The 16529-nt window shown below is 37.6% G+C and overlaps 1 protein-coding gene across 3 annotated transcripts in view; it reads left to right on the plus strand.

Annotated features, from left to right (window-relative positions):
• Positions 1–341: 341 nt before the first annotated feature.
• Positions 342–16529, plus strand: part of BRMS1L (BRMS1 like transcriptional repressor) — a 31387-nt gene continuing 15199 nt past the window's right edge. The window contains exons 1-5 of one of the 3 annotated variants that reach the window (XM_045870110.3): positions 487–625; positions 2924–3016; positions 3628–3718; positions 8286–8413; positions 9976–10055. In XM_045870110.3, the coding sequence (XP_045726066.1) occupies positions 3630–3718; positions 8286–8413; positions 9976–10055 (297 nt within the window). In that variant the 5' untranslated portion in view covers positions 487–625; positions 2924–3016; positions 3628–3629. Of the gene's footprint in view, positions 626–2923; positions 3017–3627; positions 3719–8285; positions 8414–9975; positions 10056–16529 lie in introns of all 3 variants that reach the window. The other 2 variants (XM_045870108.3, XM_045870109.3) reach the window with 2 other exon arrangements.

The raw sequence follows: 16529 nt of genomic DNA on the forward strand, positions 1-16529 counted from the left end.
GGACAATCATTTGGCGGGAAAAGAATAAATACAGACCAAATTCACACAATCTGTTTCTGTTTAGTTTATAAACTGCGATCGAGTCTGTCAGGTTTTGTGCATTGTGGGACTTGAAGTCCACAAGCAAGAAATGAACAGGGCTGTGAAAGCTTGGAAGGCGGCAGCCCCTGCAGGTCTGAGCAGTAAGGACTACGACTCCCGACACACATTGCAAGGCCGCGCCGTAATTACGGGCAACCAACCATACCCGAGCAGGGCAAGCCCCAGCCCCCCGGCTCGTAGGACTGCCTCCACCAATGGCAGAGCTCCCAGCGCAGAGCCTGCGGGTTAGGTTGTGAGGCTCGGGCCGGGGGCGGGGAGGAGCTGAGGGGGTTCAGAACGCGCTCGGCCGCTGGGTGGGTCGGGGCGTTCGGCGCGCCCTTCATTGAAGCGGCGGTGGCTGGGCTGGGCGCCGGGAGTGGGAAGCGACGGCGCGGCTGGAAAATGCCAGTCCATTCCCGAGGGGATAAGAAGGAAACGAACCATCACGATGAGATGGAGGTGGACTACGCCGAAAACGAGGGGAGCAGCTCAGAGGACGAGGACACGGAAAGCTCCTCGGTCTCCGAGGATGGAGATAGCTCAGGTGTGCAACCCACCGGGGCCGGGACCCTGAGTCCTCGCGCCGGGCGCACGCCAGGCCGCTCTCCGCACGCCGGGCAGCTGCGTCCTGCTGGGAGTGCGGGGCGGGGAAGAGAGGAAAGGGGCGGAGACTGGCTCCCGGCCCTCGGCAGCACCCGGACTCGTCGTGGGGCGCTGCCTGGCTCCCGGCAGGTCCCTGCTGGCGGGGCGGGACCCGGCGCGGGCCTGGGCTCGCCCAGCTCCGGGACGCCGCGCGGTCCTGCTCGCCGTCGGACCCGCCCTGGGGACCTCCGGGCAGTGCCCGGGGCTGTGGACCAAAGCCGGAATGCCCCAACTTGTTTAGGAGACCTCGGAAATAACTCTTAGCCCCAGACCAATGACTTCTTTCCTTATTTTTATCTTTCCAACCCCTCTCAACGTGGGTGGGTTGTCAGGGCCGAGGTTAGATTTGTGCCGGCTCTTGGCTGGTTTAGAATTTGTTAATCTCAGTTTCCAAGTCAGCCTGTCAGTCAGCACTTGACATCAGCGCTCCTGCGGGGGCTGACTTGTAGCTGTCCCATTTACAGTATCTCTCTGAACTTTGCAAGACTGAGAAGAGCGCAACATGAGGGGTGATTTTGGATCTTCATATGCATATAAATTGGCTGATTTGGGGCAGCTCTGAAATTTTCCGAATCTTTTCTTCCCTGTGATCTTTTCTAATTTTGGGCTCTTTCAGGTTTTTGCGGTTGGAGGGCAGATTAACATCGTAGGTCAATTCTGCAAACTTTTAGGATGGTTATTTAAAAAAGAAATGGAATATGTGATTGCCTGGATTCTTTTTCTTTTATTCCATATGATGAGGATGAAACTTAAACTTCTTTGTCTTGGCCTGATTTTGGCCATGTAAAGCAAGGATTTGATGACAGTCTGTTATTGCCCTGATACACTCTTTTTCAGGTTTCTCTTTCAAAGCAAACCTTCATGGAAGTATGTAATTTCAATCAATAAATTGCCATCCCCAAATAGGCATTTATGAGTGATTTTCTTGAGCTGCACTGGGCACCAGTCAGTGTGAGGTATAAATAAATAGTTATGATCTGATCTCAATTAAACAGCTGTCATAAATCAGTACTTGAGTAAACTACCAAATGAATACTTAACTGTAAACAATGCTATAGGATTTCAGAGACAGAGGAAATCTTTTCAGAATACGGTGGCCAGCAAAGGCTAGTTGAAAAAGGTGGGATTATTTTAATTATCTTGAAGAATGGCTAGAATTTGGGTTGGGGTGGTATGTTGGATTGGGAGGAATATAAGAAAAGCAAAGGCTAGAGTTTAGGCTTATTCAAAAGAGTGAGAAACCAGTTTTGTTGGGAGAAGGATTTGAGCTAGAAAAGGAAAAGAAGGTATAGATGTGAAAGATTTTTAAAAAGCACAAAACAAGATTGATGTATGCAAGTTTATTAGGAGTGAAGGTAAGAGGAAAACCCCAGATACAAGGTGAATGGAAATAGCCTGAATAGAAATAGAAAAGTGAAAGATTTGAGATGAAGATGGAAGTTAGAATATTTCAGACATGTTGCTTTTGAGGTGATGGTGGTATATTTAAGTCAGGGTGTCAACTGACAGATGGAAATGTGGCATTGGAACCTGCCTGGGATAGGAAGCATAACTTGGAAGTCATCTGCCTAGCCATGAAAGCAGGTGAGATTTCGTAAGTGAGCAATACAGAGAAAGAACATCTAGGCTGTATGTGAATATATTTTCTAGATCTGTAAAATGCTTGCTCTTCAAGTGTTGTTTTTTTGATGGGAGCTAGGATCTCACAAAATGACATCAGTTTGTTAATTTTTATGCTGACTTTTGTGATTTTTCACTGATTTTTATTCCATCCCAGAAAATAATGGACAACTTAATTTTGAAGAATGTAATAATAATTTGAACTACAAAAGTCAAGTTTTTTAAACGCAAAGACATTAAATAAATTATGCAGTTTTGCTTCTTGGGAAAGCATTTCTTTTCTGCCATATGTCTTTCATGTTAAACTTCCACAGTTTTATTCTTCTCAAACCTTGGTACTGAGCAGGTCCTAAAGCTACAAAACAAAATAAAACAAAACACTCTACTATCCAGAGATACTGGGAAGTGAGTCATCTTGAGGGACCAAGTTTTAAATAGCCAAAAACTAAGCTATTAAGAGCCAGAAATAATTTTAATCTGTTTTGGGAAAGTTAAAAATGAACCCTATAGTTCCTTGCTGTATGAAAATAACTGAACATAATTTAACTCTTTCTCATAGTTTGACCTTTATTTGATGCAGATCAAGATGCAGATCATCTTGTGCTTCACTTAATCTGAAGTGTTGAATATATGTGATGTAAAAATAGAAGATATGGAAAATAGGAGAGAGCTGGTAATTAACAGTTGCTTTCCTTCAAAAGTTTGCTTGTTTTTCTCTTCATTTTCCTTTTTCTCACTTACTGACAGTAATTTGGGGGAGAGGGAATAATGAGAATATGAGTAGGAGACCAAGATATCTTGTGGAAAACAGAATGAGATTAGTTTTCTTCTTTATGTGACTGGCAAATTAGTCATGTAAGCAGTTCTGAAATAAGAATTCCAAAAGTGTTTTTGAGCAATGTCCTTTAATGGACATAATCATTTTAGTGCTTAAGTTCTGTTGAGTTGATGAAAAATAAACCAAAAGTGGATTAATTACTTCATATAGTATAGTTTGATGTCAGCCCTTTAAGATGATTTAAAAATGAATAAAAATAAGAAGGTCTAGAGATTGCTATAGCTCTAATTCTCATTTGTATTTTACGTTAAAACCTGCAGTGGAAGTTACTTTGGGTAAATGTTTATTTTTTCTTAAGGCTTAATATAGGTCTTGCATATCTAACTTCATATTATAGTTTGGTGTGTGTTTTTTGTTTTGTTTTGTTTTTTACCATTTTAATTAACATTCAGATAACTTGGAACATAAAATTAATTTTTTCTTTGCTCTTTGCCTTTTATTAACAGAAATGGATGATGAAGACTGTGAAAGAAGAAGAATGGAATGTTTAGATGAAATGTCCAATCTAGAAAAACAGTTTACCGATCTCAAGGATCAGTAAGTAGTAATGTCAGAAGGTCATTGTCACTGAATCTCAATCATGTCACATGTATATTAGCACAAGAGAAATTATATTCATTCTGAAGTATTTTCCTTTTTGTATTTTATGGGACTGACTGATCTGAAAGAGGCTTCAGCTGTGGTTTGCCTGCTGAAGACCTCGTTAACTCAACTAAGGGTTTTGAGGCAGGTTTTTTGGGGGGTATAAAAACATTTCTATATGGATGTTGGTAATTAAAATGTTTTCCCTGGGTTGTTGCACCCTTGGTTCTAATCTGCTTCATTCATTTCTTTGTTAAGTAACTGGGTAAAGATAGCATTTTTTAAAATTTTAGAGTAAGAAAATATTTCCCAAAAATGGCATAGTGAATTTTGTTTATATCAACATTGGATAGTGCATACATGTTTTCACATTATTTAGTTTGCTTCTTGCAGCAGCTCTGTAAGGTTGGAAGATAACCTTATCTCCATTTTACCTGTGAGAAAATTGATGCTCAGAGGAGTGAAGTGATTTGCCCATAGTTCATCTGGAAGTGATAAACTAAGCCAGGCCTTCTGCCTCCTAGTACTATGGCGTTCCTTCCACTAAGGCACATTACTTTGGAGGAAATATAGTGGAGTAGAAAAAGCATAGGCTCTGAATCCAGGCCTTCTTCACAGATTAAAAAGGTATAATAATAGCTTTTTTATTATTAACCGTAAGGATTGTATGAGCAGTATGTGAAATTCTTAGTTTTGGCTGGTACATAGCGGGTGCTTATTAGATACTCTTTTCTCCCCCTCTTCATAAAACCCGAACTCTTATTAGCAGCTGCTTACACAAGAATGGGCCCCAGTGATTTGAGAAAACAGAATAGATGCAGATGCAGATAAAAAAAAAATCTTAAAGGTGAGCTTTTACTTTGAATCTTGCTGGCAAGGTCATGGGGCATAGCTACATATTAAGAATTGTAAATGAAAGAAACTTCTGAAAGTATGGACACCCTAATTTATTCAGAAGCTGGCTCTTCATAAATTCTTCATAATTTTGCTGCTTATTCTGTTCTCCTACTTCTTCCCTAGAGAGGCCCAAGGAAGAGATGAAGACATGTTTAATATATGGAATTGCTAGGCTAAAAGGGGACAGATTTGTTTACTAAATGAATCCTGTTTATGCCACTTCTGGTCTTAACTTTCATTGGTATGAGAGGTGAATATATAAATGTTTCAAGCTAGTGCAACAAAGTAATATAAATAATCCAAAGTTTAAAATTTTGGCTTTAAAAAACATGGTATCATTTTTTTTTATTCTAAAGATGTACATTATTAATTTTAAATTAAAATTAGTTTGGATCCCCAAAGGATCCATTATTTGGGCAGCGTGGAGAGTTCATCCAGGATCATTCTGAAAAAGAGGAAGCAAATTTGTGCTTTTGTATTTTAGTACAGGTAAGCCATGAAGGAATAATTCTCATACAATTAATTAAGATATGCCTATTGAGCTTTTAAAGTATATTTTATGGTTTCCCAAGAAGTGAAAATTACTGTATAGTTCTAGTATAAAATACTACCAAGGAACACTTTGCAGCTAGTTACTCGTTAAGCCTAATCTTGTTCATCATGGGGCTGGCAGTTGCCTTGATTTTTGCTTTTTCATGGCTCATTATGACCACAAGCCAGGTCCCCCCACCAGCCTCATTCATCTCAGGAAGTATTAAAAGTAGACCCATTACCACTGTTAATAGGATTATTTCTCAAGGAATTGGTATTCAGAAATATGTTTTAGAAATAATTAATCTTTGCACCAGGTTTATAATTATCTTTTCATCTGCCCCACTTGCCTCATTGCTATTTTTATTCTATTGTACTGTATGTCTCTGTAAGCTGTCTCAAATCCTCTTTAGAAGAGGTGGGAAATATAACAATAATAATAATAATAAAAAAAACCAAGAAGTTATCCTGCTTCAACAACAACAAGTTATCCTGCTTCTCCTGTTCTAGCACCATAGGGCATAATAGCACTCCTTTCTTTTTTTTTTTTTTTAAAGATTTTATTTATTTATTTGAGAGAGAGAGAATGAGAGAGAGCAAGCACATGAGAGGGGGGAGGGTCAGAGGGAGAAGCAGACTCCCTGCCGAGCAGGGAGCCTGATGTGGGACTCGATCCAGGGACTCCAGGATCATGACCTGAGCCGAAGGCAGTCGCTTAACCAACTGAGCCACCCAGGCGCCCAATAGCACTCCTTTCATAGGGCAAAAATACACCATTTGCAGTTTGTATACTAGTGGAAGTTTCTTCTACCTCCTTAAAAAGATAGAGGAACTTACACCACCTAAGTTTCCATTTATTTCAATGTCTGTAGCCAATAAACATGAATTGGGATTCTACTCTGTGAATAGTATTGTGGTTGCTGGTGAGGAACTCATGATTCTTGCCTTTGATGATTTTGTTTCTGAATTCCAAGGTTGTTGAAATGATACTGGTTTTGAGGAATCTATTCTTTTAAAAGGGTTGTTAATTGAATGTTGTTAATTCACATATCCTGTTCATTCAAGCTGCTGTTCACCCTTTAGGGATACCTTATCAATATTTTAAGTTTGATGTTTTTCAGGGGTTCAGTCATCATTTTCATAAAATTTTTAGCATATTGCCCAAAGTTGTATTTATGATTTCAAAAATTATAAGTATCATGTTGTAGTTTTCTGACTTTACACATTCGTTTATCATTGTATCTTGAGTTTTAGAAAAATTTAACCCAGATATGATAATGTATTATTGGCAGTTAACTCAGATAATTTTTCCATTTTTGTTTTAAAAAAAATTTATTGTATTAACACCCAAACTTGCTCAATTCCTTCAGAATCATCATATAAATCTTTATGCTAATTATAATTATTATAAGCACCAAGATTGATTATCTTGTTTTTTTTTAAGTTTCTATTTTAATTCCAGTTAATGTACAGTGTTATATTAATTTCAGGTGTACAATATAGTGATTCAACAATTCCATTTGTCACTGGTGCTCATCACAAATGCACACCTTAATCCCCATCACCTATTTAACCCATCCCCATCCTGCTCCCTAATTGTCCTAATGTATTGGTTTATATTTTCAAGAGGAAAGAGGAGAATTTTATATGAAAGGCAGGTACTGTAATATTTTCAAAAGCCAACTGCTAGTTATAGTAACACCTACAAGCATAATCAGTGGTTTCTTTTTTTTTTTATTAAAAAAAATTATTAGAGAGAGAGACAGATAGTGACAGAGATGGAGAGAGAGAGCACAAGCCGGGAGGAGAGGGAGAAGCAGGCTCCCCACTGAGCAGGGAGCCCGACGCGGGGCTCGATTCCAGAACCCTGGGATCATGACCTGAGCCGAAGGCAGACGCTTAACTGACTGAGCCACCCAGGCATCCCAGAATCAGTGGTTTCTTTTAGCAGTTACTACATGCCTTCCTTATGACACATTCTTCACCTATGAGAAAGTAATGAATGGCAAAAAAAGAGTTTACAAAATGATCTTAAATTGTGTTTTGTTTTGAGAGAGAGAGTGCACGCGCACAAGCAGGGGATAGGGAGAAGGAGAGAGAGAATCTTAAGCAGGCTCCATGCTCTGTACGGAGCTCAGTCTCACGACCCTGAGATCATAATGACCTGAGTGGAAATCAAGAGTAGGATGCTTTACTGAGTGAGCCACTCAAATACCCCAGTGATCTTAAATTGTTAATCTGCTTTGAAAGTTTTAGGATATCTTTAAAATGCCACAAAGCCAGGATTAAAAGTACCTTTCATAAAGAATGACAATGTAAACATCTTCCTGTTAAAAAGCGTGCTATCCTGCAGGATTATTGCCAAAAATAAACAATGCGTTGTCTCAAGTACTCAGTCATTGATAATCAAGGTAAAGTTACTGGTGTGACAGCTGGCAAATTAGAGTAGTTGTATGTACATTCATAAATACAGCAGCAGGGGTCTCCTACCCCATTTTTCATTTTCCCATCCACCGAGCAACTGCTTTTGTTATAGTTTCTTCATTTGCAGTCCAGACAAACTGGTAATGCTAGATCACAAGTTCAGTAGCCATTGGTTTTTACCTCCATCACTCTATTTCCTCTTTGTAAAAACCATGTAGGCCGAATATAACACGCATTCCTTTTCAAGAAAGATGGAGAGAAGCCAGGGAATTACTTATTTTGACGACCAGTAATTATTCAAAATGATTTCTTTGTTTCTTTTAAGCACAGTGTTTAAATGACCTTTTCTCCTAGAATTGATTTATTCTGCAGTTAAAACAAAACCAAAATCTAGAGTGCAAAAAAAGTAGTATCTTAGTTGTATTTTTTGTACTGTGAATTAATCGTTAAAGAATGATGTATCTAAAAAAAAAAGAAAAATATCTACTTTGTGATTACATGCATAAAGTCAAATAATGTAACTGAGTTTTTCACTTGAGATTAAGGAAAAATACATTTGGTAGGTTGTTAGAATATGAATGATATTAGGAAGAGAGAATGTATAGAAATGGTAAATTGTTAGCCTTTGTTGGGCTTTTAAAATTAATATTTTAACTTTTGCTTTGTTAAGACTTTATAAAGAACGATTAAGTCAGGTGGATGCAAAACTACAAGAAGTCATAGCTGGAAAAGCACCAGAATATTTGGAACCACTGGCAACTTTACAAGAAAATATGCAAATTCGTACAAAGGTAGCAGGTAGGAAAGTGAAACATCTTTTCCATATAGTAGAATATGAACTCTTCACTAGATTTGAAAGGTATTTGTCAAGTGAGTGTTTCTTGTTAATGAAATCACAAATTTACAGTGAGCAGAGTATTTCACTCAATCAGCCCACAGTTATTAATTCAATGCCTCTTGCTTTCCTCTGTTGCTGTGGGGGGATCAAAAAAAAGTCCTAAGATCGCTTACAGTGTTGTTGAGAAGATACTTCCACATGTAAAACAATTAGAAACATGATGCTTTTATTAAGAGCAACTGTTACTATTTAGTTTAATTTCTTATTAGATAAATTGAGATTCAATTTAAGTACTCAGTCTTTGGTTTGTAATTGGGATCCAGCCTCAGAATTGTGTCCTAGCACTGATGACAAGGGATATATCTATTTGAAGATGACTTATGATTTTTCATAGTTAAGACTAAAACTGAATTTTAACTAATGAAGATGCTGGTTTTTTTCTTTTTGGGGGACACTGATGTTCCTGCACCTATTATGTAACGTCTAAGGCATTGTTCATTGTAAGTTCTTTTTGTACTAAATCTACCTTAAGCCAAATTTTATTCTCGAATGCTTAATATTAAATATGTAGATGATGTGATACTTGCTGTCTTTGCATATTGGCTTATTAGCACACCCTGAAAAGGAAACAAGTCCTTAATTTTCTTTGGCATTCTAAAAGGACTAAGTGAGACTTATTGGATGTTTAGGAAATATTACTTGAGTCACTTATTCACTTTTCTACTGTGTGGCCTCATTTACTTTTTGATTGTACAAAGAATAGTGTGTATGTGTGAATGTGTTGCTAACGGCCTAGTTCTAGATATCTGTCCCATGCCTTTACTACATAAGAAAGAATTACATTTCTAGAGTCAACTATGGCATTGAGTTTGGTATATATCTAAGGCTCTGTGTTTGCTATTTTTTGATGGTGTATTTGCACAGCCATGTTGCCTATTTTATACTTTTGTCTTGGTAGCTCTAAGTAACCTCTCTTGAGCATCCATTCTCTAGATAAAGCTCTGTCACGAGCACTCAAACATCATATCAGTTTATGCATTTTGTTGTTATCGGTTTATACATTTAACCTTCTTGGAAGCTTTGGACTCTGAAAATAAATAATAGTTAAAAAATAGTTGTTTTGTTGGTTATTACTTATTACTTTGAGAAGATATGATTAATGAAACCAGAGTTTATTGACTATTTCCATTATGAGTCCTAAGAGATTATTTTACACAGGAAAGGAGTTTTATTTTCATTTTGATCATTCTCTATCAAACACTTGTAGGAGGTTCTTTAGAAGAATGGAGTAAGAACTAAAATTTGCAGTGCAGTTTCTTCCTAGTTCTTAAATTCTTAGTTCTCCAGTCTGCTTTGATATATATTTCAACTGAGCCTTTTTGTTTTTAAAGATTAAGCTAAAATCATTTGTCAGTTTCTTCCTGATTCATCTTATAAAAACAGTTGGACAGAATTCCTGTAAGGAAGTGATAATGAATCTCATTACTGCTAACATAATCAGAGTGATTGTGTTTGGTTGCAGGAATCTATAGAGAGCTCTGCTTAGAATCTGTAAAGAACAAATATGAATGTGAAATTCAAGCCTCTCGCCAGCATTGTGAGGTACTGTTATTTTACTTAACTTTTAAGCTAATTTCAACTCTTCAAGTCTTTTTCTGAGTGCAGTAGTTAAAAAGGTAAATAAAATAAATGAAACAAAATTCAATTGTACTTTAGCTTATCACTTGTGAATTTTCTTTTTTAAATACAGCTGTAATGGAAGCTATATTGGAAATAGGACACAAAGAAGGGACGATAGAAAAGAACTAAGTGAGAGAATTTTAGTTTTGCAACGGTTACCTTAAAAAGACTTTGTAATGATCATGTCATTTGGCATTGCTGAAAATATTAGTGCAATTAGTATACTATTCAAATTAAGACTCAAAAAGTGTATATCCAGTGGTACAGTTAGAATGTTGGGCTTAGGGGCGCCTGGGTGGCTGAGTTGGTTGAGCGACTGCCTTCGGCTCAGGTCATGATCCTGGAGTCCCGGGATCGAGTCCCGCATCGGGCTCCCTGCTCAGCTGGGAGTCTGCTTCTCCCTCTGACCTTCCTCCCTCTCATGCTCTCTGTCTCTCATTCTCTCTCTCTCAAATAAATAAATAAAATCTTTAAAAAAAAAATAAAAAGAATATTGGGCTTATTATTAATCTGGCTCTCTAGATCTATTTCCACATCTTAGGGCAGAATTCTGTATTTATGGTGAAAAAAATAGATGTATTTTTCTCTATGTTCTCTTTATTTGAATAGTGTTTAAAAAACCTAATTTTGCAAATAACTTTTCATATAACCTAGACAAGATCATAAAAACACTCGTGGAAATAAGAGAACAAGTTCTATAATGATTCTTAATTTGTTCTTATTTTACTATATCTTTGTAAATTATTCAAATACTAAGAGTAGATAGATATAAAAATGATGGAATGTGTTGTTTCATTTTCTTGATTACTACTGAGATGAAACATCTTTTTGATGTTTACTGGCTGCTTGGATTTGTTTTCCTAAGAAGTGCCTATTCAAATCTTTTGCCTTTATGCCTTACTTACACCTATTAATGTTTTTCTCATTGACTGTAGAGGTTCTTTATGTATACTGGATACAAATACTTTGCTGGTTATATGCTTTGCAAATATTTTTACCCAGGCAATGGGATGCCTTTTCACTCTTTTTGATGATTTGATGAACAAAAGTTGTACATTCTAATGTAGCTGAATTTATCATATTTCCTTTATGATACGTGCTTTTTGTGTCTTTCCCACTTTGAGGTAAAAAGACACATTTTCCTTTCAAAGGTTGAAATTTTGCTTTTTAACATTTAGATTGCTACCTTTACCTTTAATTTTTGCATATGATATAAAGTATGGATCTATTTTTTTTTGCATATAGATAGGTAATGACAACAGCGTTTATTCTGTACTCCATTGTTTTACCATGAATCAGCAATTCCATCTTTTTTCTCCCCATCTCTTATGTCAAATGTCCACTTATATGGCAGCTTGTTTCTAGCTGTTTTAATTTGTTCCATTCATCTGTTGGACTATTTATGCACTGGTAGCATAATACCTTCTTTACTGCTTTTAGTCTAGTAAGCCTTGATATCTCAATAAACTGATAATTTTACTTTGCTCTTCTTACACTTGCTATTGTTAAAATATTTTGTTGTTTAGTAACATCTTTTTTTTTTTTAAGATTTTATTTATTTGACAGAGAGAGACAGCGAGAGAGGGAACACAAGCAGGGGGAGTGGGAGAGGGAGAAGCAGGCTCCCCGCTGAGCAGAGAGCTCAATACGGGGCTCGATCCCAGGACCCTGGGATCATGACCTGAGCTGAAGGCAGCCGCTTAACCGACTGAGCCACCCAGGCGCCCCTAGTAACATCTTTTAAAAAATTACTATTTCCTGCTGCTGTATAAAAAAGTATTTTTGTGTATTGATATTATATCCAACCATATCTACCTCTCTTCTTAATTCTAATGATTTAATTACAGATTCTTAGATTTTCCATGTAGATAATGTCATTTGTGAAAAATGGCAGTTTGTTTCTTCCATTCTGATCTTCCTCTTATTTGTTTTACTTGTCTTAATGACACTGGTGGAACATCATGGAATAGAAGCAATGAAAGCAGATCATGGTTGTGTTCTTGATTTTAAGGGAATGCTTCTTATGGTTTTCCAATAAGTATGATATTTACTATTGGGTTTTGATAAATACTCTTTTTACCAAGTTAAGGAAATTTTCTTTTGTTTCTAAGATTTTTTTTTTTTTTTAAACCAGGAATGGTTGTTAGGTTTTAGGTTTTATTAAATGCTTGGTCTATATCTATTGAATCAGTCACGGTTTTTTGCTCTTAGTGTATTTTCTAATGTTAAGCCATCCTTGAATTTCTGAAATTATTTTTCTTGTGAATTACCAGATTCAGTTTGCTAATATTTTGTTTAGAAGCTTCATTTCTATGTTTGTCAATGAGATTTAATTTTTAAGTCTCATACTGTCCTTGATTTGATTTCAAGATCCATAAAATGAGTTAGGAATATCCCATATTTTTCTCTTTCAGAGAAATATATATTTAAGATTGCAGCCATCAGTTCTGTGAGTGCTTAGTACATCTTGTCATTATGATATATATATTTTTAACAGTCTTATAGAAAATTTGCAAGAAAGTACGAAAGAACTTTTCTGGTGAACATGAGAATGAGTTGGCAACATGATGCCCCATCACCCCTGAATACAACAAGTGAAGGACATTCTCTTGTATAACGATTCTACAGTCATCTTAATCAGGAAATGTACATTGATGTTACTGCCATCTAATGCTCAGACCCCATTTAAGTTTGAGCAGTTGTCCCAACAGCGCCCTTTATAGCAGAGATCCATTCAGAATCACTTAGTGTCTTTGTCATTGCATTTAGTTGTCATGTTGTTAGTTTCCTTCAGTGTGGAACAATTCTTCAGTCTTTCCTTTCATGATCTTTACAAATTTGAAAACTGCAGTCCAGTTATTATGTAGAATGTCAGTTTTGAATTGGTCTGCTATTTCTTCATGATTAGAAGTGGGTTTTGCCTCTCAGTAAGAATATCACAGTAGTGATGTGTTCTCACTGAATTCTCTCAGGCAGCACACAATTTTGATATGTACCATTATGGTGATATACACTTTGATCACTCGATTTAAGTGGTGTCTTCCAGGTTTCTCTCAGTACGCTTAATTTTTTTTTTTCACATTGTGATTAATAAGTATTTTAGGGAGAAGTACTTTGAAACTATGCAAGTATCTCATTCCTCGTAACTCTTTCAGTTCATTTATTTATAGAAGTATGGACTTACTGTTTCTTATTTTTTGTCTTCCTCATCTTTCAATTACTGAGGAAGGTATGTTGGAATTCTGTGTGATGGTGGATTTGTTAATACCTCCTTTATTATTATTTTTTTTGTTACTAGTTTTCTTCTTTATGTCCTAAGAAAATCCACATATTGTTCCTTTCAAAATAGTAAAGTCATTCATCATTTCAGATCTGGAGGCCAAAGGTACCGATGATGAAATGCCCCATAAGGCACGTCCACTGTCATGGATTCCTTTGATCAAAAAGGATGGTACAGTCCTGGAGACTGAATGCTCATGATTCCAGAGCTCCCAGAGAAACTTATCTCCTATGGAATTTCTTTTATCTTTTTCTTTTTTCTTACTTTCTTCTTTAAAAAAATTTTTTTTAACTGTGGTAAGAACACTTAACATTGAGGGTGCCTGGGTGGCTCAGATGGTTAAGCGTCTGCCTTCAGCTCACGTCATGATCCCAGGGTCCTGGGATCAAGTCCCGCATCAGGCTCCCTGCTCAGTGGGGAAGCCTGCTTCTCCCTCTCCCTCTCCCGCTCCCCCTGCTTGTGCTTGCTCTCTCTCTCTCTGTCAAATAAATAAATAAATAAAATCTTAAAAAAACCACAACAACATAACACTTAACATTGAGATCTACCCCTCTTAACAAATATTAACTGTGCAATACAGTATTGTTAACTATCAGTACACTGTTGTAATACAGACCTCTAGAACTTAATCATGAGGTTTAACTGAATCTTTATACCCACCCAACAGCAACTTCCCAGTTTCCTTTCTCCCTAGCTTTTGGCTACTCTCTGTTTCTATGTGTTTGGCTAGTTTATATACCTTATATAAGTGGTATCATGCAATATCTGTCCCTATGTGACTGGCTTATTTCATTTAGCATAATGTCCTCAGGGTTCATCCATGTTGTATTGTATGACAGGACTTCGGAATTTTTTAAAGATTGAATAATATTTCATTGTATGTGTATATCATATTTTCTTTATCCATTCATCCTTCATTGTGCATTTAGGTTGTTTTTCACATCTTGGGTATTGTGAGTAGTGCTGCAGTGAACACGGGAGTGCAAATCTCTTTGAGATCCTGATTTCAGTTCTTTTGGGAATATACTCAGAAGTCAGATTGCTTGGATCAGATAGTTCTATTTTTAATTTTTTTAAGGAAACTCCATACTATTTTTCATGGTAACCACACCATTTTACATTCCTATCACCTGTGCACAGGGTTTCAATTTCTCCATATCCTCACCAACACTTGTTATCTTTTGTTTTTTGATAATAGCCATACTAATAGGTGTGAAGTGATACCACACTGTGACTTTTTTTTTTTTTTTTTTTTTTTTTACAGAGAGAGGGTTAGCGAGAGCAGGAACACAAGCAGGGGGAGTGGGATAGGGAGAAGCAGACTTCCCACCCAGCAGGGAGCCCGATGTGGGGCTCGATCCCAGGACCCTGAGATCATGACCTGAGCTGAAGGCAGACGCTTAACGACTGAGCCACCCAGGCACCCCCTGTGACTTTTTTTTAAAAAGATTTATTTATTTGAGAGAGAGGGAGCATGTGCATGCTTGAGTAGGGGAAGAAGCAAAAGGAGAGAGAGAGAGAATCTTAAGCAGACTCCCTACTGAGTGCGGAGCCCAGCGCCAGGCTGGATCTCATTACCCTGAGATCATAACCTGAGCCGAAACCAAGAGTCAGATGCTCAACCCACTGAGACATCCTGGTGCACCCCCATGCTGTGATTTTAATTTCCATTTCTCTGATGAATAGTGATGTTGAGCATCTTCTCATGTATTTGGCCATTTGTATGTCTTCTTTGGAAAAAGGTCTATTCAAGTCCTTTGCTAATTTTTAAATTGAGTTCCTTGTATATTTTTTATATTAGCCCTTTACCAGATACATGATTTTCAAATATTTTCTCCCATTCTGTAGGTTGCCTTTCCACCCTCATTGTTCCTTTGCTGTGCAGAGCTTTTTAGTTTGATATAGTCCCACTTATCTCTTTCTGCTTTTGTTGTCTGTGCTTTTGTGTCATATACAAGAAATCATTTCCTAGAGCAATTTCATGAAGCTTATCCTTTATATTTTCTTCTAGGGGTTTTCTAGTTTCATTTAAATCTTTAATCTGTTTCAGGGCACCTGGTGGCTCAGTCGGTTGAGTGTCCGACTCTTGATTTCAGCTCAGGTCACGATCTCAGGGTTGTGAGAATGAGACCCATGTCAGCTCCACACTCAGCAGGGAGTCTGCTTGAAATTCCCTCTCTCTCTCCCTGCCCCCACTTGTGCATGCATGCTCTCTCTCGCTCAAAAATAAATCTTTGAAAACAAAACTTTAATCCATTTTCATTTTTGTGTATGGCGTTAAGGTAAGGGTCAAATTTTATTCTTTTGCCTGTGGCTATCCAGTTTTCCCAACAGCATTTGTTGAAGAGACTAGCCATTCCCCATTATGTATTCTTTGCACCCTTGTTGAAGATTAGGTGACCAGGTATGCATGGGTTTATTTCTGGGCTCTATTTCTATTGGTCTATATGCCTGTCTTTATGCCAGTACCATACTGTTTTACTTATTATAGCTTTGTAATAATTTTGAAATTAGGACATGTGAGGCCTCATTTTGTTCTTTTTTTTTTTTTAAAGATTTTATTTATTTATTTGAGAGAGAGAGAGCACATGAGAGGGGGGAGGGTCAGAGGGAGAAGCAGACTCCCTGCCGAGCAGGGAGCCCGATGCGGGACGCGATCCCGGGACTCCAGGATCATGACCTGAGCCAAAGGCAGTCGCTTAACCAACTGAGCCACCCAGGCGCCCCTTGTTCTTTTTTTTTTTTTTTTTTTTTATTTGACAGAGAGAGAGACAGCGAGAGAGGGAACACAAGCAGGGGGAGTGGGAGACGGAGAACCAGGCTTCCCCGCGGAGCAGGGAGCCTGATGCAGGGCTCGATCCCAGGACCCTGGGATCATGACCTGAGCTGAAGGCAGATGCTTAACGACTGAGCCACCTAGGCGCCCCTTGTTCTTCTTTCTCAAGAATTTTTTTAGCTATTTGGGTTTTTGTTGTGGTTCCATATTCATTTTAGGCTTTTTTTCTATTTCTATTAAAAAAATTCCATTGGGATTTTGGTAAGAGATTGCATTGAATTTGTGAATCACTTTGGGTAGTATGGACTTTTTAACAATATTAAGTCTTCCAATCTAAGAA

Source organism: Mirounga angustirostris, unplaced genomic scaffold (genome assembly GCF_029215605.1).
Source record: "Mirounga angustirostris isolate CCGP_5_RB_7025 unplaced genomic scaffold, mMirAng1.0.hap1 SCAF_9, whole genome shotgun sequence".
NCBI lineage: Eukaryota > Metazoa > Chordata > Mammalia > Carnivora > Phocidae > Mirounga > Mirounga angustirostris.